Here is a 23,752-nt window from a genome sequence, read left to right on the forward strand (position 1 = left end):
ATCACCTCCCGGGGGTTTCCGGGGGTCCCGGGGGATGGCCCCGAGGGTGTCCCTCACCCCCACCCCGGTGTCCCCCCGGTGTCCCCCCGGTGTCCCCCCGAAGCGCAGCCGGGGCTCGGTGCTGTACAGCCTTTATTGGGTCCCCGGGACCCCCCCGGCCCCCCCAGCCCGGGGGGCGTTTGCATAGCGAGAAGGGGGGGGGGGGAGGGGGCTGTGATGATGTCACGGGGTGATGGTGACGTCACCGGCGTGGCCGGCTCTCGTGTGACGTCACCACGGGGTGGAAACCGGGCTTAACCCCCCCTCCTCCCGGCTGTCACTATGACATCACCGCCCTCACACCTTCAGTGACGTCACACCGGTGACGTCACCACCCGAAAGCCGCCGATTATGCCGCAGCCGTGACATCATCGATCCCGCACCGATGCCGCCGCAGCCGTGACGTCACGCTCGAGGGGATGACGTCACCACCCCTATCCCGAGTGACATCAGAGCAGCGCCCGTGCTCCGCCTGTGACATCGGTGCTGTGACGTCATCACCGCTCTGACGTCAAACACCGGGAGCCATAACCGGGGGCAAACGGAGACCGGGGGTGGGGGGGGGAGAAGGGCATCACCCTGGGGGGGGTGTCCGGGTCGATGACATCACACCGGGGGGGTGCCGGGTCGGTGACGTCACACGGGGGGGTGTGTCACAGTATTAACCCTTCGGTACGCGGGGGGAGGGACCGGGGGGGGGCGCGACCCCCGCATGCCTGGGGGTCCCGGGGTGCCCCCCCCTATTTACAGCCGGGGGTCGGGGGGCTCGGGTAAAGCTCAGCGCCCGGGGGGGCCCGCGGCGCTCCGGGGGTCCCCGGGGGTCGCGCCGGGCCCCACCACCACGATGGGCACCGGGGGCCCCCCCGGGGCCGCCGCCCCGCGCTCGTGCTCCTGCACCGGGCTGAGCGCCTTGGGGGGACCCCGCGCCCCCCGCTCGGGCTCCTCCGGGCCCGGCGGCGGCGGCTCTGCCCCGGGGGGGCCCCCGAGCAGCAGCGGCAGCTCCTGCCGGCCCAGGCGGCGGGCGGGGGGCGCGGGCGGCGGCGGCTCGGCCGGGCCCTCGCCGTCCCACTCGGCCAAGCTCTGCAGCGGCGGCTCGGCCGGGAAGTCCTTGCGGGGCGGCTCCAGCCCCAGCTTGCGGGGCGGCCCCGGCGCCGCCTTCTCCGGGAGCCCGCGGCGGGCGAGGCGCGGCGACTCGGCGGCCTTGGGGTGCAGCTTGGCGGGGAAGGCGGGCGGGGAGGCGGCGGGCGGCGAGGGCGTGTGGGCGAGCGGCGAGAGCGGGATGCTGCCGGCGGAGCGGCACCGCGCCGCCCGGTACTGCCGCTGCAGCTTCGGCGACAGCCCCTGCAGGGAGCTCGGCCGCAGGTGCGGCCCCGCCGGCGACGGCGGAGCGCTGGAACCCGGCGAGCTGCTGGGCGGGGAGGCCCCTGCGCGGAACGGGGTCAGAGCCGGAGGGAACGTCAGCGGGCACCGGGACCGGGCACCGGCGCCGGGCACTCGGAGCGAGCACGGAACCAGCAGCGAGCACCGGCACCGGGCACCGCACGGCCGTTCCCGTGACCACGCCCCCGTTCTCCCTTCCCCGGTACCGCTCCCCCTCCCGTGGCCCCGCCCCCTCCCGTGGCCCCGCCCCTTACCGGGGTCGCGCGCCCGCGCGTGCGTGGGGGAGGCGGGCAGCGAGTCGGAGGAGGAGAGCGAGCGGCTCAGTGACGTCAGCGAGCGGCTCGTGTGCAGCAGCGAGGCCTGGCGGGCGAGGTGCCGGAACAGCGCGCTGCGCCGCCTGGCGGCCGGGAGGACCGTCACATCCCGCGCCCGCCGGTGCCCCCCGGTGCCCGCCCGGTGCCCGCCGTGCCCACCTCTCGTGGCCGCTCCCGGTGCCCCCACGGCGGTTCCTCCGGGCCATCTTGGCGCGGGCGCTGCGGCGCCGCGCGGGGCCCAGGCGGATCGAGGTGTTCTCCAGCGGCGTCGTTGTCACCAGCACCTTCGTCCCGCTCTGGGCGACAGCGCGTCACGGCCGCCACCCACGATACCCACCCCACCCCCCCACACACACCGGGACTCACCCCCTGGTCCTGGCTGGCCTGCCATGACCCTGCCGTGACCCACGACCCCCCAAAGATCTGACCCCCGTGACCCCCCCCAGACCACCACCATGATCCCTTGGTGACCCCTGAGCCCGCTGTGACCTCCCCGCACCCCCCCGAGACCCCCGGTGCCCCCACCTTGAGGATGAGCTCCACCACCTCGGTGTGCACCAGCCCGTGCACCGGCTCCCCGTTAACGTGCGTGATCAGGTCCCCGGCGCACAGCCCGGCCTCCTGCGCGGGGCCGCCCTCCTCCACGTGCTGCCCCCCAAAAACCGGGTCACCCACGGCGCACCGCGGATGTGACACCCCGGACCCCCCTCCCTACACCGCGTTCCCCAAATCGGGGTTCCCCACCTGTCCCCCGCGCATCGCCCGGTGTCCCGCGGTGTCCCCTGGCCCAAATGACACCAGGCGCTGCCACCCCCAACGCAAACTCTGTCCCCCCTTGTCCCCAATCCCACCCACGTCCCCCTCTCCGTCCCCATTGCGGACCACGGCGCCCCGCCCCAAAAATCCAAAAATTCGCTGTTCCCGTGTTCCCCCCGGTGTCCCCCCGGTGTCCCCCGGTGTTTCCCGGTGTCCCTGACCCAGACGACGTGGTGCACGCTGTACACGTCGCTGTCGCCCAGGTAGACGCGGATGGCGCGGAGGGTGAAGCCGAATTTCTTGCCGGGCCGGGGGATGGCGATGGGCGAGCGCGGCGGGGCGGCCACGGCCGGGGCCAGCTCCCGGCCCGGTGACGAGTCCCGGGACGAGGGGTCCGACGACAGCGACCGCGGGGACATGGGGCTGCCCAGGGGGGACGAGCCGGGCGCCTCCCCTGCGCCCCCAGACCCCGCTGACCGCCACCCCAAAAACCCCCAGGGAGACCCCACGGGCACCGCTGCCACCCCCCGGGACCGGGAACACCCCACCCGTGGGACTGGGGGTCCCACCACCCACAGAAACCCATGGGAGACCCCAGGTCCACGGGATCGGGGGTCCCACCACCCACAGAAACCCATGGGAGACCCCAAATCCACGGCATCGGGGGTCCCACCACCCACAGAAACCCCATGGGAGACCCCAAATCCACGGGATCGGGGGTCCCACCACCCACAGAAACCCCATGGGAGACCCCAGGTCCACGGGATCGGGGGTCCCACCACCCACAGAACCCCCAGAGACCCCCAGCCCCCCTCCCGCGGGGACCCACAGGGCTGGAAGGGTCCCTGGGTGTTTGGGGTCCTTCGGGGAGGGTCCTTTAAGGGGGTCCCGGGGGGATTTGGGGTCCCTGGAAGGAGATCCCTGGGAATGGGGGGTGCCGGGGGGATTTGGGATCCCTGGAAGGAGATCCCTGGGAATGGGGGGTGCCGGGGGGATTTGGGCTCCCTGCGGGGGTCCCTGCGGGGGTCCCGGGGGTGTCACCCACCGCTGGGGATGATGACGGACAGCGCGGTGGCCGACGCCGACTTGGTGACCTTCCCGGGGGCGCGGGGGCTGCGCTTGTCCCCCCCGGGCTCGGCGGGGGCCACCCCCGGGTGCCGCGGCCGCCGCAGCCCCAGCTCGGTGCGGGCCGGGGGCGGCTCCGCGGCCCGCGGCGCTGGGTACGGGAGGGGACACGGGCGGTGAGGGGACCCGGGGCACGCCGGGGACCCCTCCCCGCTTTTCCGGGACGCACCCGGCTCCTCGCTGGCTCCGTCCGGGGCTCCCTCGCGGCCGCCGTTGCGGGGGCACGGCCGCTCCTCGTTGGGGGGCGCGGGGCGCGCCGGTTCCAGCAGCGCCGAGAAGCGGCGGCGGGCGCCCGGTGGGGAGCTGCCCTCGGCCTCGGGGGGCGGCCCCTCGCCCGCCGAGCGGTGCTTCCTGCGGGCACGCGGGTGGGGATGGGGGTCAGGGAGCCCTGCACGGCCCGGGCCGCCCCCCCGGTGCCCCCCGGTGCGCACAGCTCAGGCGATCCCGTTCTCCAGCCGCGCTCGCGGGCGAAGCCGTCGCGTCTCCCCTCGTCCCGCGGGCGCCCCTTGGGCTTGGGCTCCTGCGAGAGCTGCTCCAGGCTGCTGTACACCTGCGGGAGCGCAGCTGCTCGCGGCCGGGCACGGCTGGGCACGGCCGGGCACGGCCGGGCACGGCTGGGCACGGCCACCATCAGACCGGAGTCCCACGGGACCGGCCCAGCCCCCGCGAGATCCCCGCGCCCCCCAAATTCCCAGCCCCGCTCCCCATACCTGTGTCCCCCCACCCCCCGTGCCCACCTGTCCCTTCCCTTCCCTGTCCCTGTGTCCCTGTCCCTGTCCCTGTCCCTCTGTCCCTGTCCCAATCCCTGTCCCCATCCCTGTCCCCTGTCCCTGTCCCAATCCCAATCCCTGTCCCCATCCCTGTTCCTGTCCCATCCCTGTCCCTGTCCCTGTCCCCATCCCTGTCCCTGTCCCATCCCTGTCCCTGTCCCTGTCCCTGTCACTGTCCCTGTCCCTGTCCCTGTCCCTGTCCCTGTCCCTGTCCCCGTCCCATCCCTGTTCCTGTCCCATCCCTGTCCCTGTCCCTGCCCCTGTCCCATCCCTGTCCCTGTCCCTCTGTCCCTGTCCCTGTCCCTGTCCCCGTCCCCGTCCCCCTCCCAGCCCCACCTTGCTGAAGCGGGGCGAGCAGGACGAGAACTGCCGGATCTCCACGGGCTCGTCCTCCGTCGTGTCCTCGTCCTCGTAGGACGCCACGTGGGAGTACCTGTCCGACCGCGCTGGGGGGACGGGGCGAGGGGGACCCTTAGAGTGACCCCCGAGGGGGGAGGAACCCCACAGAGGGCTTGGGGGGGACTGGGGGGGGGTCCCGGGGGGTCCCAGGATGTTTCAGGGTGTCCCAGGGGGTCCCAGGGTGTTCCAGGGAATCCAGGGGGTCCCAGGAGGTGGTCTCAGGGGGTGCCAGGGTGGTCCCAGGATGTTCCAGGTGTGTCCCAGGATGTTCCAGGAGGGTCCCAGGATGTTCCAGGGGGGGTCCCAGGATGTTCCAGGGGGGGTCCCAGGATATTCCAGGGGGGTCCCAGGATGTTCCAGGGGGTCCCAGGATGTTCCAGGGGCATCCAGGGGGTCCCGCAGGGAGTCTCAGGATGTTCCAGGGGGGTCCCAGGATGTTCCAGGGGGGTCCCAGGGGTGTTCCAGGGGGTCCCAGGAGGATGCCAGGGGTGTTCCAGGGGGTCCCAGGAGGATCTCAGGATGTTCCAGGGGGTCCCAAGAGGATCCCAGGATGTTCCAGGGGCATCCAGGATGTCCCAGGGGGGGTCTCAGGGGGTGCCAGGGTGGTTCCAGGATATTCCAGGAGGGTCCCAGGGGGGTCCCAGGATGTTCCAGGGGTTCCCAGGATGTTCCAGGAGGGTCCCAGCATGTTCCAGGGGCATCCAGGGGGGGTCCCAGGGGTGTCCCAGGGGGTCCCAGGGCTGATCCAAGGGGAATCCCAGGGATGCCCCTGAGGGGTCCCCGGGGTGGGGGGTCCCGGGGGTCTCTCACTGTCGAAGTAGCTCGTGTCCTCCTCGGACTCCAGGTGCGGCACGAACTCGGCTTTCTGCCGCAGCAGCCCCGTCCAGTCGAGCGCGGCGAAGAAGCCGTGGGCCTTCACCTCCTGAGCCCCCCCTGCGCGGCAGCGCCGGCTCAGGGGGGCCCGGGGGAGTTTGGGGGGGTCCCGGGGGGTCCCGGGGGGGGTCCCGGGGTGGTGGGGGTCTCACCTGCCCCGAGGCGCCGCAGCGGGTCCGGCTGCAGGAGGCAGGAGATGAGGTGCTGAGCGTCCGGGGGCAGCGCCTCGTCCCCCTCCGGCCACAGGATCTCGTCTGAGGGGGGGACACGGGGGGACATGGAGGGGACATGGGGGGGACATGGGGGGGACATTGGGGACACGGGGGGACACGGGGGGACACGGGGGGGACACAGAGGGGACACGGAGGGGACAGCTGAGCACAGACCCCGGAGCTGGGGTCACCTGTCCTGTCCCTGTGTCCCCTCTGTGTCCCCCACGCCACCCCATGTTCCCATCCTGCCGTGTCCTCGTGTCCCCCATGCCACACCTGAGCTCACCTGCCCCGTGTCCCCCCCCGTGTCCCCTCCGTGTCCCCCCCGTGTCCCCCAGGGCCACACCTGAGATCACCTGCCCGAAGAGCTCCTCGGGGGTGTCCCCGAAGAAGGGCACGCAGCCCACCAGGAACTCGTAGAGGACGATGCCCATGGCCCACCAGTCCACGGGCTTCCCGTAGCCCTGGCGCAGGATCACCTCGGGCGCGATGTACTCGGGGGTGCCGCACACCTGGGGACAGGTGGGCTCAGGGGCGCTGCAGCCCCTGCGGGCACACCCGCTGCCCCGAGCCCGCCCCACCCTGCCCCGGCACACCTGAGTGCGGCTGGGCACACCTGGCACACCTGGGCGCACCTGCAGAACCCACCTAGCACACCTGGGCACACCTGGGTACACCTGTGGCACCCGTCTGGCACACCTGGGCACACCTGCAGAACCCACCTAGCACACCTGGGCACACCTGTGTCACCCATCTGGCACACCTGGCACACCTGCAGTACCCATCTAGCTCACCTGGGCACACCTGGCACGCCTGCAGCACCCATATGGCACACCTGGGAACTCACCTGGGCACACCTGCTGTACACACCTAGCACACCTGGCCCACCTGGGCACACCTGCAGCACCCATATGTCATACTTGGGCACAACTGGCACACCTGCAGTGCACACCTGGCCTACCTGGGCACACCTGCAGAACCTAGCTGGGCATGCCTGGGCACACCTGGGCACACCTACAGCACCGATATGTCACACTTGGGCACACCTGGCACACCTGGGCACCCCTGCAGAACCTAACTGGGCAAACCTGGGCACACCTAGCAGACTTGGCCACACCTGCAGAACCTAGCTGGGCACACCTGGGCACACCTGGGCACACCTGCAGTACCCATGTGTCACACCTGGCACACCTGGGCACACCTGGGCACCCACCTGCTTGTCGCGGAACTCCCGCGCGTCCTTCTCCATGTGCCCCTCGTAGAGGTTGGTGGTGAGGCTCATCAGCCCCATCTTGGAGAGGCCGAAGTCCGTCAGCTTCACGTGGCCCAGCGAGGTGATCAGGAGGCTGGGGGGCGGCGCAGGTGAGCCCGGCCGTGCCCAGGTGAGCCCGGCCGTGCCCAGGTGAGCCCCCCGTGCCCCCCGTGCCCCCCGGCGCACTTGTCGGGTTTGAGGTCGCGGTGCACGATGCCGTAGGTGTGCAGGTACTCCAGCGCCAGCACGGTCTCGGCGAAGTACAGGCGGGCCAGCTCCAGCGGCAGCGCCCCGATGTGCTTCAGCAGCGTGGCACAGTCCCCGCCTGGGACAGCGGGGACAGCGGGGACATCGGGGACATCGGGGAACATGGGGGGACATTGGGGACATTGGGGACATCAGAGATATTGGGGACATTGGGGACAGCGGGGACATGGAGGACATTGGGGACATCAGGGACACCAGGGACAGGGGGGACATGGGGGACACCAGAAACACCGGGAACAGGGGGGACATGAGGGGCATGGGGTACATGGGGCACATCGGGGACATGGGGGACATTGAGGGGACATTGAGGACATTGGGGACATTGGGGACATTGGAGATATCGGGGACATGGGGACATCAGAGATATTGGGGACATTGGGGACATTGGGGACACGGGGGGACAGCGGGGACATGGGAGATATTGGGGACATGGGGACATCAGGGACATCAGAGACATCGGGGACATCAAGGATATTGGGGATATTGGGGACACAGGGGGGACATGGGGGACATTGGGGACATCGGGAACATTGGGGACATCAGGGATATTGGGGACACGGGGGGACATCGGGGATATTGGGGACATTGGGGACATGGGGACATTGAGGACATGGGGGACATCAGGGACAAGGAGGACACCAAGGACAGGGGGGACATCAGGGACAGGGGGGACATCAGGGACATGGGGACATGGGGGACACCAGGGACAGGGGGGTCATGGGGGACACGGGGTTGTGGGGACAGGGTGGGACATTGGGGACAGATGGAGGACACGTGTGGGGCATGGCGGGGGCAGGGGGACAGCTGTCACCCCAGTGCCCAGCCCCACAGCCCCGTCCCCAGCTCTGTGTCGTGACATCCCACCCCGGATCCCGACACCCAGCCCCATAACCTGATACCCAGCCCCATAACCTGATACCCAGCTCCATATCGTGATACCCAGCCCCATAACCCGACACCCAGCCCCATATCCCAACACCCATCCCAATATCCCGACACCCATCCCAATATCCCGACACCCAGCCCCATAACCCCACACCCGCCCCAATACCCCAACACCCAAGCCCCCATTTCACGACTCCCCGGCCCCGTCGCGGGGCGCGGGCCGCACCTTCCACGTACTCCATGACCATGCAGAGGTGGCGGCGGGTCTGGAAGGAGCAGAACATGCTGACCACGAAGGGGTTCTCGGCGAAGGTGAGGATGTCGCGCTCCACGAAGGCCTGCTGCACCTGGTTCCGCAGCAGCAGGTTCTGCTTGTTGATCTTCTTCATGGCGAAGCGCTGCCGCGTGGCCGTGTGCCGCACCAGGTACACCGCCCTGCCGCGGGCACCGGTCAGGGCACGGCCCCGGTACCCCCGGGACCTCCCCGGTACCCCCCGGGACACCGCCCTGCCGTGGGCACTGGTCAGGGCACGGCCTCAGTACCCCCGGTACCCCCCCGGTACACCGCCCTGCCGCGGGCACCGGTCAGGGCACGGCCCCGGTACCCCCGGGACCCCCCCGGTACCCCCTGGGACACCGCCCTGCCGCGGGCACCGGTCACGGCATGGCCCCGGTACCCCCGGGACCTCCCCGGGACACCCCCGGGACACCGCCCTGCCACGGGCACTGGTCACGGCACGGCCCCGGTACCCCCAGGACCACCCCGGGACACCCCCGGTACGCCCGGCACACTGCCCTGCCGCGGGCACCGGTCACGGCACAGCTCTGGTACCCCCGGGACCTCCCTGGTACCCCCCGGTACCCCGCGGTACACCGCCCTGCCGCGGGCACCGGTCAGGGCACGGCCCCGGTACCCCCGGGACCTCCCCGGGACACCCCTGGTACACCGCCCTGCCGCGGGCACCGGTCAGGGCACGGCCCCGGTACCCCCGGGACCACCCCGGGACCTCCCTGGTACCCCCCGGGACACCGCCCTGCCGCGGGCACCGGTCAGGGCACGGCCCCGGTACCCCCGGGACCTCCCCGGGACACCCCTGGTACACCGCCCTGCCGCGGGCACCGGTCAGGGCACGGCTCCGGTACCCCCGGGACCTGCCTGGTACCCCCGGTACCCCGGGGCTCACCCGTAGGCGCCGTTGCTGATGAGTTTGATGGTCTCGAAGTCGCTCTCGCCTGGCGGCTCCTTGGGCCGGGGGAGGGCGGCGCGACCCTGGGGACACGGGGGGGGAGGGACAGGTGACACGGGGGGGACACGCGGGGACACGGGGGGACACGGGGAGAAGACAGGTGACATGGGGGGACACGGGTGGGGGACACGGGGGGGACAGCGCCCACCTCAGCCCCCTCCTCAGGCTCCGGCGTGTTGGTGCCGCTGCTGTCGGGCTCCTCCAGGTGCAGCATGTCTGGGGGGGCACAGGTGTGGGGGGCACAGGTGTGTGGGGGGCACGGGGGGCACGGGTGTGTCCCTCCATCCGTGCCTGTGTCCCCACCATGTCCCAGACCCCCCACTCCACACCTGTCCCCGCCACACCTGTCCCCCCATACCTGTCCCCCCAGGTGTGCCCCAGCTGTGCCCAGGTGTGCCCCAGGTGTGCCCATACCTGCGCGTGCCCCCCGTGCCCGGCCCAGCTGTCTCAGCAGGTACCGGGGGGTGTCGGCTCGCAGGGGCCCCTCGGCCCGGCCCGCGGTGGCCGCCAGCAGCTGCGACAGCCCCGCGGGGTCGAACTCCTGCAGGTGAGGGCACAGGTGAGGGCACAGGTGTGGGGGGATAGGGACAGGGCACAGGTGAGGGCACAGGTGAGGGCACAGGTGAGGGCACAGGTGTGGGGGGATAGGGACAGGGCACAGGTGAGGGCACAGGTGAGGGGGGACGGGGACAGGGCACAGGTGAGGTTTTGGGGACTGGGCACAGGTGAGAGGGGACAGGTGAGGGTTTGGGGATAGGGCACAGGTGAGGGCACAGGTGAGAGGGGACAAGTGAGGGGGGATAGGGACAGGGCACAGGTGAGGGGGCACAGGTGAGGGTTTGGGGACAGGCGAGGGCACAGGTGAGGGTTTGGGGATAGGGCACAGGTGAGGGCACAGGTGAGAGGGGACAAGTGAGGGGGGATAGGGACAGGGCACAGGTGAGGGGGCACAGGTGAGGGTTTGGGGACAGGCGAGGGCACAGGTGAGGGTTTGGGGATAGGGCACAGGTGAGGGCAAAGGTGAGAGGGGACAGGTGCCAGGGCCTCACCAGGCACTCGAGCAGGCGCGCGGGCCGGGAGATGATGATGAGGAGCCGCTTCACCAGCTGGGTGATGAAGGCCACCTCCTCCGACTCGGAGCGCTCGTAGGCCTGAGGGGACATCAGGGGGTCAGGGGGACACAGGGGACACTGGGGGGTCCCTCGGGTTCGTGCTGAGCCCCATTGGGTCTCTTGGGTCCTTCCAGACCCCGTTGGTCCCTGTTGGTCCCTTTTGGGTCCTTTTGGGTCCCTTTGGGTCCCTGTTGGTTCTTTTTGTGTTCCATTGGGTCTCACTGAGTCCTGCTGGTCCCTGCCAGACCCCGTTGGCCCCTGTTGGCCCCTATTGGCTCCCACTGGTCCCGTTATTCCCCATTGGCCCCCATTGGCCCCAATTAGCCCCAATTAGCCCCAATTAGCCCCGCTCACGTCCCGCAGCAGGCGCTCCATGTTCTCCTGCAGCTCGCCGAAGTAGCCGGCGCTCAGCAGCCCGAGCCCCATTGACCCCCATTGGCCCCCATTGGCCCCCATTGATCCCCATTGGCCCCAGTTAGCCCCAATTAGCCCTGATTAGCCCCAAATTAGCCCCCAATTAGCCCCAATTAGCCCCAATTAGCCCCGCTCACATTCCGCAGCAGGCGCTCCATGTTCTCCTACAGCTCCCTGAAGTAGCCGGCGCTCAGCAGCCCGAGCCCCATTGGCCCTCATTGGCCCCCATTGTTCCCCATTGTTCCCCATTGGCCCCCATTGGCCCCCATTGATCCCCATTAGCCCCAATTAGCCCTGATTAGCCCCAAATTAGCCCCAAATTAGCCCCAAATTAGCCCCAATTAGCCCCGCTCACGTCGCGCAGCAGGCGCTCCATGTTCTCCTACAGCTCCCTGAAGTAGCCGGCGCTCAGCAGCCCGAGCCCCATTGACCCCCATTGGCCCGCATTGGCCCCCATTGACCCCCATTGGCCCCCATTGATCCCCATTGGCCCCAGTTAGCCCCAATTAGCCCTGATTAGCCCCAAATTAGCCCCCAATTAGCCCCGATTAGCCCCAATTAGCCCCGCTCACATTCCGCAGCAGGCGCTCCATGTTCTCCTACAGCTCCCTGAAGTAGATAGCGCTCAGCAGCCCGAGCCCCATTGGCCCCCATTGGCCCCCATTGATCTCCATTGGCCCCCATTGGCCCCCATTGGCCCCATTGACCCCCATTGACCACCATTCACCCCAATTAGCCCCGATTAGCCCCGATTAGCCCCGATTAGCCCCGCTCACGTCGCGCAGCAGGCGCTCCATGTTCTCCTGCAGCTCGCCGAAGTAGCCGGCGCTCAGCAGCCTGAGCCCCATTGGCCCCCATTGTTCCCCATTGTTCCCCATTGGCCCCCATTGGCCCCCATTGATCCCCATTGGCCCCAGTTAGCCCCAATTAGCCCTGATTAGCCCCAAATTAGCCCCAATTAGCCCCGCTCACGTCGTGCAGCAGGCGCTCCATGTTCTCCTACAGCTCCCTGAAGTAGCCGGCGCTCAGCAGCCCGAGCCCCATTGGCCCTCATTGGCCCCCATTGATCTCCATTGGCCCCCATTGGCCCCCATTGGCCCCATTGACCCCCATTGACCACCATTCACCCCAATTAGCCCCGATTAGCCCCGATTAGCCCCGATTAGCCCCGCTCACGTCGCGCAGCAGGCGCTCCATGTTCTCCTGCAGCTCGCCGAAGTAGCCGGCGCTCAGCAGCCCGAGCCGCGCCGTGCCCAGGCAGTCCCGCGCCAGCTCGGCCAGCTGGTGCTGGATGAAGCTCAGGGCGCCGTCGGCCAGCGGGGTCCCGCCGGGGCCGCAGCCCCGCACGAACTCCTCCAGCCGCTCCTGCATCTGCGCCGTGGCCTGCGCCCCGCCGAGCCCCGCCGTGAGCACGCGGGGACCCCACGGTGACCCGCGGGACCCCACGGTGACCCACGGTGACCCACGGTTACCCACAGTGACCCGCGGGTCCCCACGGTGACCCCACGGTGACCCACGGTGACCCCGCCATGAGCTCACGGGGACCCCACGGTGACCCGCGGGTCCCCACGGTGACCCACGGTGACCCCGCCGTGAGCACGCGGGGACCCCATGGAGCCCCACGGGACCCCACGGAGCCCCACCATGACGCCATGGCACCCACAGTGACCCCACAGTGAACCCACAGTGACCTCACGGTGACCGCATGGCACCCACAGTGACCCCATGGTACCCACAGTGGCCCCACGGTGACCCCCATGGTACCCACAGTGACCCCATGGCACCCACAGTGACCCCATGGCACCCACAGTGGCCCCATGGTGACTCCATGGCACCCACGGTGACCCCCATGGTACCCACAGTGACCCCATGGCACCCACAGTGACCCCACGGTGACCCCACGGCACCCACACCACCCACAGTGACCCCACGGTGACCCCATGGCACCCACAGTGACCCCACGGTGACCCCCATGGTACCCACAGTGACCCCATGGCACTCACAGTTACCCCACGGTGACCCCACGGCACCCACAGTGACCCCACAGTGAACCCACAGTTACCCCACGGTGACCCCACGGAACCCCATGGTGACCCCATGGCACCCACACCACCCACAGTGGCCCCACAGTGACCCCATGGCACTCACGGTGACCCCATGGCACCCACAGTGACCCCGTGGCCACCCCACACCGACCCCATAACTGCCCCCATGGCCACACCACATCCCCCATAGCAACCCCATGGCCCCCCCCAGGCACCCTGAAACCCCAAAACTGCCCCTTGGCCACGCACAGCCCCCCCCGGGGCACCCCAGGACCCCACAAGTGCCCCCCCAGAGCCCCCAGCCCCACCTTGGGGAACCTCTCCTTGTAGACGTGGTTCATCATCACGATCTCGTTGTCGTGGGACGAGGGCGAGCGCCCGGGGCTGGCACAGGGGGCACGGCTGGCACCCGCGGGACCCCCACTGTCCCACCCCCCAGCACCCCCCCGTTCCACCCCCCGACGGCCACGGTGTCGCCCCGCTGTCCCCCGAGTTTGGGTGCGCCCCAAATCCCGGCCCCTCCCAAAAACCCACAGTGTCCCCCTGCTGTCCCCAACCCCACAATGAACCCCCCCAAATCCCCTCACCGTTCCCCCCAATTCCACTCCACCGTCCCCCCAAATCCCCCCCAAATTCCCCCCAATTCCCTCCCCACCATCCTCCCCCAAATCCCCTCAAATTTCACCCAAATTCCCCTAAATTCCCCCCTGCCTTCCCTGACAAATCCCCCCTAAAGCCCCCCAAATTTCACCCAAATCCCCCCCAAATCCTGCCCCAAATTCCCCCCAATCCCTCCCCACTATCCCCCCCAAATCCCCCTCAAATTTCACCCAAATTCCTCCCAAATTTCACCCAAATCCCGCCCCAAATTCCCCCCAATTCCCCCCCAGATCCCCCTCATATTTCACCCAAATCCTCGCCAGTCTCCCCCCGAAGCCCGGGCCCACCTGAGGCTGCGGGAGCGGGGTCGGGGGGCGGCCGCGCCCCCCCGGGCCCCCCCATCCTCCTCGGCGAGGCTCTCGGAGCTGCCGAAGTGGCGGGACAGGAACCGCAGCTCCTCGGCCGTGGGCTGCGCCGGCAGCTGGTGCAGCCGCTCCTGCGACGAGCACGAGGACTGCGCGCCCGCGTCACCAGCGGGACCCCTGACCCCCGGCTCTCCCCACCCGGGACCCCCAAATCACCCCTGAGCCCCGGGTCAGCCCACTCGGGACCCCCAAATCACCCCTGAGCCCCGGGATCCCCGGGTCAACCCACCCCGGGACCCCCAAATCACCCCTGAGCCTCGGGTCACCCCACCCGGGACCCCCAAATCACTCTGACCCTCGGGTCACCCCACCCGGGACCCCCAAATAACCCCTGACCCCCGGCTCACCCCACCCGGGACCCCCAAATCACCCCTGAGCCCCGGGATCCCCGGGTCAGCCCACCCGGGACCCCCAAATCACCCCTGAGCCCCGGGATCCCCGGCTCACCCCACCCGGGACCCCCAAATCACCCCTGAGCCCCGGGATCCCCGGGTCAACCCACCCTGGGACCCCCAAATCACCCTGACGCTCGGGTCACCCCACCCGGGACCCCCAAATCACCCCTGAGCCCCGGCTCACCCCACCCGGGACCCCCAAATCACTCTGACCCTCGGGTCACCCCACCCGGGACCCCCAAATCACCCCTGACCCCCGGGTCAGCCCACCCGGGACCCCCAAATCAGCCCTGAGCCCCGGGATCCCCGGGTCAACCCACCCGGGACCCCCAAATCACCCTGACCCTCGGCTCACCCCACCCGGGACCCCCAAATCACCCCTGAACCCCGGCTCACCCCACCCGGGACCCCCAAATCACCCTGACCCCCGGCTCACCCCACCCGGGACCCCCAAATCACCCCTGACCCCCGGGATCCCCGTCGCACCCCAGCCCGGGACCCCCAAATCACTCTGACCCTCGGGTCAGCCCACCCGGGACCCCCAAATCACCCCTGACCCCCGGCTCACCCCACCCGGGACCCCCAAAACACCCCCGGACCCCCAGAGCCCTCCGTGTCACCCCCAGCCCCTTTTGCACCCCACATCGCCCCCCAGTCCCCCCCTGCCCCAGCCCCCGGGGGGGTTTCTGAGGGTCCCGGGCCCCCCGACTCACCGAGACCGTGGAGCTGGGGGTGTTGGTGCCATAGCCCGAGGAGGGCAGCGAGGCCAGCGACCAGCGGCGCCCGTCAGCCCTGGGGGGCACGGTCAGGGCACCCCCGGATACCCCCCGGACACCCCCGGATACCCCCCGGATACCCCCGGGCACCCCCGGATACCCCCCGGATACCCCCGGGCACCCCCGGGACACCCCCGGGTACCCCCGGATACCCCCCGGACACCCCTGGACGCCCCCGGACACCCCCTGGGCACCCCCGGGACACCCCCGGATACCCCCGGGCACCCCCGGATACCCCCCGGATACCCCCGGGCACCCCCGGGACACCCCCGGGTACCCCCGGGACACACCCGGACATCCCCCGGGTACCCCAGGACACCACCGGACACTCCCGGAGCCCAGTGACTCCCCCCCCCGACTGTCCCCGGAGACCCCCCTCGCGTGTCCCGGTGTCTGCAGCCCGTGTCTCCCCGGTGTCTCCCCGGTCCCCCCGGTGTCTCCCTGGTGTCCGCAGCCCGTGTTCCCCCGGTGTCTCCCCGGTCCCCCGGTGTTTCCCCGTTGTTTCCCCGGTGTCCCGGTGTCTCCAGCTCGTGTCCCGGTGTCCCTAGCCTGTGTCCCCCCGGTGTCCGCAGCCCGTGTCCCCCCGGTGTCCCCCCGGTGTCCCCCCGGTGTCTCCCTGGTTCCCCCGGTGTCCCGGTGTCCCCAGCCCGTGTCTCCCTGGTCTCCCCGGTGTCCCCCCGGTGTCTCCCCGGTGTCTCCCTGGTTCCCCCGGTGTCCCGGTGTCCCCAGCCCGTGTCTCCCTGGTCTCCCCGGTGTCCCCCCGGTGTCTCCCGGTGTCTCCCTGGTCTCCCCGGTGTCCCCCCGGTGTCCCCAGCCCGTGTCTCCCTGGTCTCCCCGGTGTCCCCCCGGTGTCTCCCGGTGTCTCCCTGGTCTCCCCGGTGTCCCGGTGTCCCCAGCCCGTGTCTCCCTGGTCTCCCCGGTGTCCCCCCGGTGTGTCCCGGTGTCCCCGCTCACCGGCGGGACGGGCCGAAGGAGAAGTGCGCGGGGGCGCTGGGTGAGAAGTTGCGGGGGCTGTCCAGGGGGCTGCTACCTGCGCACAGGTGAGCGTGACGTCACCGCCCCGCCCCGCCAGGCCCCGCCCCCCCGCGCGGGTGGGCGTGGCCAAGGGATCGGGCCACGCCCAAAGGGGGGGACAGGAGGGACCCCAGGGATGGGAGGGGGGGTCCCGGCAGTTTGGGGGGGTCTGGGGGGGATTTGGGGACATCGAGGGGGGGTTGGGGACACCGGGGAGGATTTTGGGGACACCGGGGGGGCGTTTGGGGACACCGGGCGGGGGAATTTGGGGATATCGGGGGGGCTCTGGGGTGGCGGCAGGGGTCCGGGGGATCCGCGGGGTGGGTTGGGGGCACCGGGGGGGGTGTTGGGGACATCGGGGAGGAATTTGGGGACACCGGGGAGGGATGTGGGGACCTCGGGGGCGGTTGGGGACATCGGGGAGGGGTTGGGGACATCGGGGGGGAATTTGGGGACACCGGGGAGGGATGTGGGGACCCCGAGGGCGTTTGGGGACACCGGGCGGGGGAATTTGGGGACATCGGGGGGGCTCTGGGGTGGCGGCAGGGGTCCGGGGGATCCGCGGGGTGGCTTGGGGGGCTCCGGTAGGAGTCGGGGACACCCGGGGGTCCCGGGGGTCTCACCGATGTGTCCGGGCAGCGGCGAGTGGGGTCGCGGGAGGGTGGGGGAGGTGCTGGTCAGGATCAGGCTCTTCCGGTTGCTCGTGCGGCAGCTGGGGGGGGGCGGGGGGGGGGTCAGGACCCCCGAGACCCCCCCTCACACACGGACCCCCCCCCCAGTAAGTCACTAGGCTGGGGGGGAGGGGGGCACCCACAACCCCCACCAATCCCCCCCAAAATGTCGAGGGTCAAAAACGGGGGGGGGGGGGGGCGGGGAACGGCGGCCGGGGGGGCTCGGGGGGAGGATGAGGATGGAGATGGAGGGTGAGGAAGGAGGGGGGAGGATGAGGATGAGGATGAGGATGAGGATGAGGATGGACATGGAGGATGAGGATGAGGATGAGGATGAGGATGGACATGGAAGATGAGGATGAGGATGAGGATGGAGGATGAGGATGAGGATGGACATGGAGAATGAGGATGAGGATGAGGATGAGGATGAGGATGGAAGGGGGACGAACACGAGGACGAAGGAGGGAGAGGATGAGGATGGAGCGGGGATGCAGGTGGCGAAGGGTGAGGATGAAGGCTGAGCACGGAGATGGAGGCTGAGGATGGACATGGAGGATGAGGATGAGGATGAGGGCAGCCCGGGAGGAAGGCCGAGCCCCCCGGTACCTCTTGGTGCGGCGGAACATGCTGCTGCCCACCAGGATCGGCATCGGGGGGGCTCCGGGGGGGTTCCGGGGGGGCTCCGGGGGTCCGGGGCGGCGGCGGGGCGGGGGGGCGGGGGGGGCCGCGGCGGCTGCAGTGGGCGGGGCCGGGGCGGGGCCGGGGCGGGGTCTGGGGGCGGAATGGGGGGCACGGGGGGGTCTCACCTGCTGCTCTTCCGCGGCAGCGGCAGCTCCTTCTGCAACGGAGGGGGGCAACGGGTGGGGGGCGGCCCGGACCGACCCCGGGGGGGGCTCCGCGGCCTCGTCCCCCCCCTCCCGGGGCCGCCCGATGGCCGAACCCCACCGGATCGGGGGGCCGCGGATACCCCCGGGCCCGCAACGCCCTCCGGTACCGGACCCGCATCGCCGCCCCCCCACCCGGTGCTGACCGCGCCCGGACCGACCTTCCCGGTACCGGCGCTGCGCTGCCCCCCCCGCCCGGTACCGCCCTGCGCTTGCACCCCCTGCGGACGGGCCTGCAGTGCCCGGTGCCGATCCGGTCCCTCCGGTACCGATCGCCTCATTCCAGTACCTACCCCCCCCGCCAGTTCCGATACCCACCGAGACCGAGCCCCGCATCCTCCGGTACCGACATCCCGCCCGGTACCGACCCCCTGCCGATAACCGTTACCCTCCCGGAACGGACACCTCACTCCCGAGCCCGGTACCGAACCCCCGCTACCGATTCCGGTACCGCCATCTCCCCGGTGTCCACTCCGTCCCCTCAATAACAACCCCCCCGGTACCGAACCGCCAGTACCGAACCGCCGGTACCTGCAGCCGCCGCCGGCGGATCACGTCCGAATCATCCATGGCGCCGGTGCCGGTGCGGGGGGGTCCCGGCCTCGCTGTCCCCCCCCTCCCCGGCAACCCTCGGTACCCGCAGCCCCCCCCCCCCCGTTCAGCCGCCCTCCGCCATCGCCCGGGACCCCCGGGAGGCGCCGCCCCCGGCCCCGCCCCGGCCCCGCCCAGCCCCGCGCACCGGGGGCGCCCCCCCGCGGCGGGGCGGCTCGGCCCGGTGCCCCCTCCCGGCCCCGTTCCCGCTGTCCGCGGTGCTGAACGGCGGCGGGGAGGGGTCGGCGCCCCCCCCCCCCCCCGCCGTAATTTGGGTCACATCACGACCACCCCCCCGCCCCATCGGTGCCCTCCCGGTGCTGAACCCCCCCCCCCAAAAACGGGCCCTAAACGGGGGGGTTGGGGTGCTCCGGGACACCGCCGGTGACCCCCCCGGTGTGACCCCCCCGTAATCCCCGGGATTGAGGCCACGGCGCTTTCCGGGCCTTTAACCGGCTGATTAACCGGGGGGGGCACCTGGGGTCCCCTCCCCCCACGGGTGGGAGGAGCCCGATATTGGGGGGGGGGAAGGAGGGGGGCACAACCCCCTCCCCAAAAATCCTTCATCTCCAGGCCCCCCCCGCCCAAAAACCACTGATTTCCTCCCCACCCCGCGGCGGAAAAAAAAAATATTTAGGGTGATTTAAAACGCTTTATTAGAAAACGATCAGCTGGGTTTGTGTGCTCATTTTGGGGGGGGTCTCCCCGTTTTTGGGGGGGGTCACAGCTCGGCCAGGGGCCGCAGACTGCGCTCCTGGAAGAAGCGGTGCGGGGGGCGCCGGGGGGGGCTGCGGGCGAAGTAGGAGAGGACCGAGGGGGGGGCAGAGGGGTCCTCTGGGGGGTCTTCATCAGCCCTGAGGGGGGGGACGGGAGAGGAACATTGACCCCCGACCCATCCTGACCCCCCCATCGCACCGGCGGGACCCCCCCCCAGTTCAACAGGGACCATCCCCCTTTGCCACCCCCCCACCCCCCAGGACTCCTCTGTGCCCCCTGTACCCCCTAGGACCCCCCCATGCAACGCTGTGACCCCCAGGACCCCCCGTGAAACCCCCAGGACTACCCAGTGCCCCCCAAGACCCCCCAGGACCCCTGTGCCCGCCCCTGTACCACTGCACCGGGACCCCCCCTGTGCCCCCCAGGACCCCCGTGCACCCCGGGACCCCCGCGCACCCCGGGACCCGCGCGTACCACTGCACCGGGACCCCCTGGTCCCGCAGCAGCATCTGCGCCGTGCCCCAGCTGAACCACACTGGGACCCCCCAGGACCCCCGTACCCCCCAGGACCCCCCGGGACCCCCCCATACCACTGCACCGGGACCCCCCGTTCCTGCAGCAGCGCCTGCGCCGTGCCCCAGCTGAAGCGGACGAGGCGGGGGAAGCCGAACACCGGCTCCAGGTTCCTCCGCAGCCACTCCTTGGTCTTGGGGTCTGCAAAAACGGGGTGAGGGGGGCATCAGGAGCACCCCAAAAATTGAAACCCCCCCCCCAAAGCTCAACACTGCCCCTCCCCTCCCACCGTTGGGGTATCCGGAGCCGTAGTCACGGTCGGGGTCCCCCAAATCTTCCACGAAGTTCCAGTGGAGCACGGCCCGGTCCCGGGCGACCTGGGGGACACGGGAGGATCACGGGGGGCTCAGGGGGTACGGGGGGATCAGGGGGGGCTCAGGGGGTACGGGAGGGTCACAGGGGGCTCAGGGGCTGGGGAGGGTCCTGCCCTCCCCCCCCCCTCAAAATTCAGAGTCCGGGAGGAGATGTGGGGGGCTCTGGGAAGGGAGGGAGGGTCCTGGGGGGGGGGGGGTCAGATCACATTTTTGGGGGTGTTGGGTCTGGGGGTGTCAGTTCAGGGTTTGGGGGTATTGGTGGGGGGGGGGGTCAATCCCGGGGGGGTCAGATCAGGTTTTTGGGGTGCTGCTGATGCGGGGTCAGTCCTGGGGGGGTCAGTTCAGGTTTTGGGGTGCTGCTGATGCAGGGTCAGTCCCAGGAGATCAGATCAGGTTTTTGGGGTGCTGCTGATGCGGGGTCAGTCCCGGGGGGATCAGATCAGGTTTTTGGGGTGCTGCTGATGCAGGGTCAGTCCCAGGGGTCAGATCAGGTTTTTGGGGTGCTGCTGATGCGGGGTCAGATCAGGTTTTTGGGGTGCTGCTGATGCGGGGTCAGTCCCGGGGGGGTCAGTTCAGGTTTTGGGGTGCTGCTGATGCTGGGTCAGTCTCAGGGGGTCAGATCAGGTTTTTGGGGTGCTCCTGAGGGGGGGGTCAGTCCCGGGGGGGGTCAGCCCCACCTTGGCACAGATGCTGGCGGCGCTGACCACGGGGAACAGCGCGTCGGCCTTGGGGCGCACGGTGACCGCCAGCCCCGGGAAGCGCTGCCGCAGCTTCGCCTCGTACTTCTCTGCCGGCCCCACCGTGTCCACCAGCACCTGGGGGACCCCAAAATCACCCAGGAACCACCCCAAAATCACCCCGGAGCCCCAAAGCACCCCGGGACACTCCAAAATCACCCAGGAACCCCCCAAAATCACCCCGGAGCCCCAAAGCACCCCGGGACACTCCAAAATCACCCAGGAACCCCCCAAAATCACCCCGGAGCCCCAAAGCACCCCGGGACACTCCAAAATCACCCAGGAACCCCCCAAAATCACCCCGGAGCCCCAAAGCACCCCAGAGCCCCAAAACACCCCAGGACACCCCAAAATCACCTCGGAATCCCAAAATCACCCAGGAATCCCCCAAAATCACCCCAGAGCCCCAAATCATCCTGGGACACTCCCAGAATCACCCCAGAGCCCCAAAGCACCCCGGGACACCCCAAAATCACCCAGGGATCCCCCAAAAATCATCCTGGGATCCCCCAAATCACCCGGGGATCACCCCAGATCACCCTGAGACCCCCAAAAATCATCCTGGGATCCCCCAAATCACCCCAGCCCCCCCTAAATCCCACCTGGGCCACCCCCATGTCCCCAAAATCCCACCTGGGCCACCTGCACCCCCGAGTCGAGCGCGAACTGGATGAGCTCGGTGGCCGTGTCGTGGGACAGCTCGTTCAGGTTGTACTTGGCTCTGGGGGGGGCCGGGGGGGCCGTCACCCCAAAATTGGAAGCCCACCCCCCCCAGCACCCCCAAATTGGGGGGTGGGAGATGGGGGGCGGCAGGAGCCAGGACGGGAGGGTCGGGGGGTGCTGAGAGGGACTAAAAATGGGGGGAGCGGGGCTCCCCGAGAATCAGGGGACCCCGAGATTTTGGGGGGGGTTCCGGGGGTCTCACCGCTGCTGCATGCAGGCCGAGATGTGGTCGGGGGGCAGCACCTGCAGCGCCCACCCCACCCAATCCCCCGCGGCCTCCAGGAGCCCGAAACGCCGCTCCCGCTCCGCCTCCGACAGCGTCTTCGAGTCTGGGGGTACCGGGAGGGGTGAGGAGACCCCCGGGACCCCCCCGGGACCCCCAACCCACCCCCGGGACCCCCAACCCCCCGTTCCTGTGACAACCCCGTCCTTCCCCCTCATCCCCCCCGGACACCCGGGGCTCTGTGCCACTTGCTCGGGACCCTCCAAACCCTCCCGGGACCCACCCCGAGCCCCGGGACCCCCTCCCCGACCCCCGGGACCCCCCACCTGCCACCCCCAGCGCCTCCAGTTGCTCCAGTTTGTCGACGGGGCAGTAGCAGATCGCGTAAACCATCGGCCCTGGGGGGACACCGGGGGTGAGAGAGGAGCCCGGGGCACCGGGACCCCCCCAAACTCAACCCCCGGGGCACGGGAACCCTTCCCACTCAACCCCCGGTGCACCGGGACCCTTCCTACTCAACCCTCGGTGCACCGGAACCCCCCCAAACTCAACCCCCGGTGCATCGTGACACTTGCCACTCATCCCCCGGTGCACCGGGACCCTTCCCACTCAACCCCCGGTGCACCGAGACCCTTCCACTCAACACCCGGTGCATTCGGGACCCTTCCCACTCAACACCCGGTGCACCGGGCCCCTCTCCGCGCCACGTGCAGCCGCTCCCCCGGCCCGGTTCCCCGCGGGATCGCCTCCGGGGCTCACCGAGCACCGGCCCCCGGCCCGCCTCGTCCACGCCGAGCGCGCAGGGGAGGCGGCGGCAGGGCTCGGGCACGGCGGAGGCGAAGCGGCCGCCGCCCGCCGGGTCCCGCTGCAGCGCGGAGAGCGCCATGGCGGGGCGGGGCCGCGGGGGCGGGGCCTCGCTGGGCGTGGCCTCTCGGGAGAGCCAATCACGGGGCGGGATCCGCTCCGTGGGGCGGGGCTTAGAGCAGGGGGCGGGGCTTGGCGGGGCGCTGGAGAATGACGCCACGGCGAGGGGGCGGGGCTTAACGGCAGGGGCGGGGTTTAACGAAAAGGCGGGGGATTAACGGCAACGGCGGGGATTAACGGCAAGGGCCTGGGGTTTAAAGGGCAGGGATGCCCCTCCAGGGGGGCCCAAAGGGGGTCCCGGTGCCCGTGCAGCACCGAGAGAGATGCGGGGCGGAGTGTTCGGGGAAGGGCTGCGGAGCCCCCGATAGGGCGGGGGGAGTCCCCGGGATGGCAGGGGGATCCCGGGAAGGTCCCGGGAAGGGTGGTGCCCCGGAAGCCTCGTGTTCCCCCCCCCACCCCGTCCGGGAAGCGCGGCCCCGGGGCGGGCGGTGGCGGGCAGAGCGGGAGGGGGTTCCCGGAACGGCCCCTCCCTCTCCCGCCTGCCCATATATGGGCATGGTGACGTCAACGGGGAAAGCCCCGGCCCCGCCCACTTCCGTTGACGCCGGTGCACGCGGGGGGCTTCCCACGGGAGGGGGAGGGGGGGACACGCACGGCCCCGCCGCCCCCGGTTCAGCACGACCGGAGCCGTTAGCGCAATTATCGTTATTATTAATTAAATACAAATGTACAAAAAAAAAAAAAGCAGCGAAACAACGAATCGGCCCCCTCCCCCCCCCACACCGTACCCGGGATTTTGGGGGTCCCGGGGGGCTGCTCCCCACCGGGGGGGCTCCTGTAAACGTCACGGGGGGGATCCGCCCCCCCAAACACCCCCCGTGGGGTGCGCGCTCAGCCCCTCCCGGCGGAATCCTCAATTTGGGGGGGGTCCCCAGGCCCAGCTGGGGGGGGCTCCAGGCCCTGTTTGGGGGTCCCCATCCATCCCCCAGGCCCCGTTCCCGCAGGTCCTGAGGGGGGTCCGGGGGTCGGGTCCTGCCAGTCCCTTCGGGCCCCTCCGTTCCGGGGTGGCCCAGCCCGGGGGTCCCCCCTCCTCGGGGGTCCTTCCAGGGATCCCCCGCTCCTCCAGGTCCACCTTGGGGGGGTCTCTCGTGCGGA

General features: G+C 70.3%; 2 protein-coding genes across 8 annotated transcripts; both read right to left on the reverse strand.

Annotated features, from left to right (window-relative positions):
• Positions 1-115: 115 nt before the first annotated feature.
• Positions 116-18,501, reverse strand: MAST1 (microtubule associated serine/threonine kinase 1). Of its 7 annotated transcripts, XM_085563187.1 has the most exons (27): positions 18,387-18,501; positions 17,778-17,809; positions 16,924-17,012; positions 16,241-16,316; positions 15,224-15,302; positions 14,038-14,204; positions 13,399-13,474; positions 12,222-12,428; positions 10,569-10,670; positions 9,934-10,060; positions 9,668-9,735; positions 9,457-9,542; positions 8,499-8,707; positions 7,307-7,445; positions 7,082-7,214; positions 6,215-6,380; positions 5,809-5,910; positions 5,594-5,716; positions 4,721-4,830; positions 4,046-4,164; positions 3,784-3,965; positions 3,535-3,705; positions 2,711-2,943; positions 2,259-2,381; positions 1,893-2,029; positions 1,674-1,816; positions 116-1,463 (listed from the first exon to the last, which is right to left on the reverse strand). In XM_085563187.1, exons 1-27 carry the CDS (start codon positions 18,423-18,425, stop codon positions 817-819), a joined length of 3,885 nt encoding a protein of 1,294 aa, XP_085419313.1. In that variant the 5' UTR covers positions 18,426-18,501; the 3' UTR covers positions 116-816. The 7 variants fall into 7 exon arrangements, with proteins under 7 accessions (XP_085419313.1, XP_085419309.1, XP_085419310.1 ...); XM_085563183.1 differs by having other exon boundaries at positions 3,535-3,965; positions 17,778-17,806; XM_085563184.1 differs by having other exon boundaries at positions 3,535-3,965; positions 14,038-14,186.
• A 583-nt stretch (positions 18,502-19,084) lies between these two features.
• RNASEH2A (ribonuclease H2 subunit A) lies at positions 19,085-22,627 on the reverse strand. Its single transcript, XM_077787738.2, has 8 exons — positions 22,493-22,627; positions 22,060-22,131; positions 21,713-21,839; positions 21,421-21,508; positions 20,728-20,865; positions 19,966-20,053; positions 19,754-19,877; positions 19,085-19,300 (listed from the first exon to the last, which is right to left on the reverse strand). The coding sequence occupies exons 1-8, from the start codon at positions 22,617-22,619 to the stop codon at positions 19,168-19,170; spliced, it is 897 nt and encodes a 298-aa protein (XP_077643864.2). The 5' UTR covers positions 22,620-22,627; the 3' UTR covers positions 19,085-19,167.
• Positions 22,628-23,752: the final 1,125 nt, after the last annotated feature.

Source organism: Lonchura striata, chromosome 30 (assembly GCF_050655825.1).
Source record: "Lonchura striata isolate lonStrDom1 chromosome 30, ASM5065582v1, whole genome shotgun sequence".
Lineage (NCBI taxonomy): Eukaryota > Metazoa > Chordata > Aves > Passeriformes > Estrildidae > Lonchura > Lonchura striata.

Bases quoted from the DNA above. Each gene is read 5' to 3' on its own strand.
- MAST1 (XM_085563182.1), bottom strand. From the start codon at position 18,425: ATGGATGATTCGGACGTGATCCGCCGGCGGCGGCTGCAG. The intron at 7,446-8,498 runs GTGCGGCCCGCG...CCGCTGTCCCAG, and splicing joins GGTCATGGAGTACGTGGAAG to GCGGGGACTGTGCCACGCTG. The intron at 2,944-3,534 runs GTGGGTGACACC...CTGGGGGCGCAG, and splicing joins GTCCGTCATCATCCCCAGCG to GGGAGGCGCCCGGCTCGTCC.
- RNASEH2A (XM_077787738.2), bottom strand. From the start codon at position 22,619: ATGGCGCTCTCCGCGCTGCAGCGGGACCCGGCGGGCGGCGGCCGCTTC. The intron at 20,866-21,420 runs GTGGGATTTTGG...GGGGTCCCCCAG, and splicing joins CGGGGGTGCAGGTGGCCCAG to GTGCTGGTGGACACGGTGGG. The intron at 20,054-20,727 runs GTGGGGCTGACC...CGTGTCCCCCAG, and splicing joins CCGCCAGCATCTGTGCCAAG to GTCGCCCGGGACCGGGCCGT.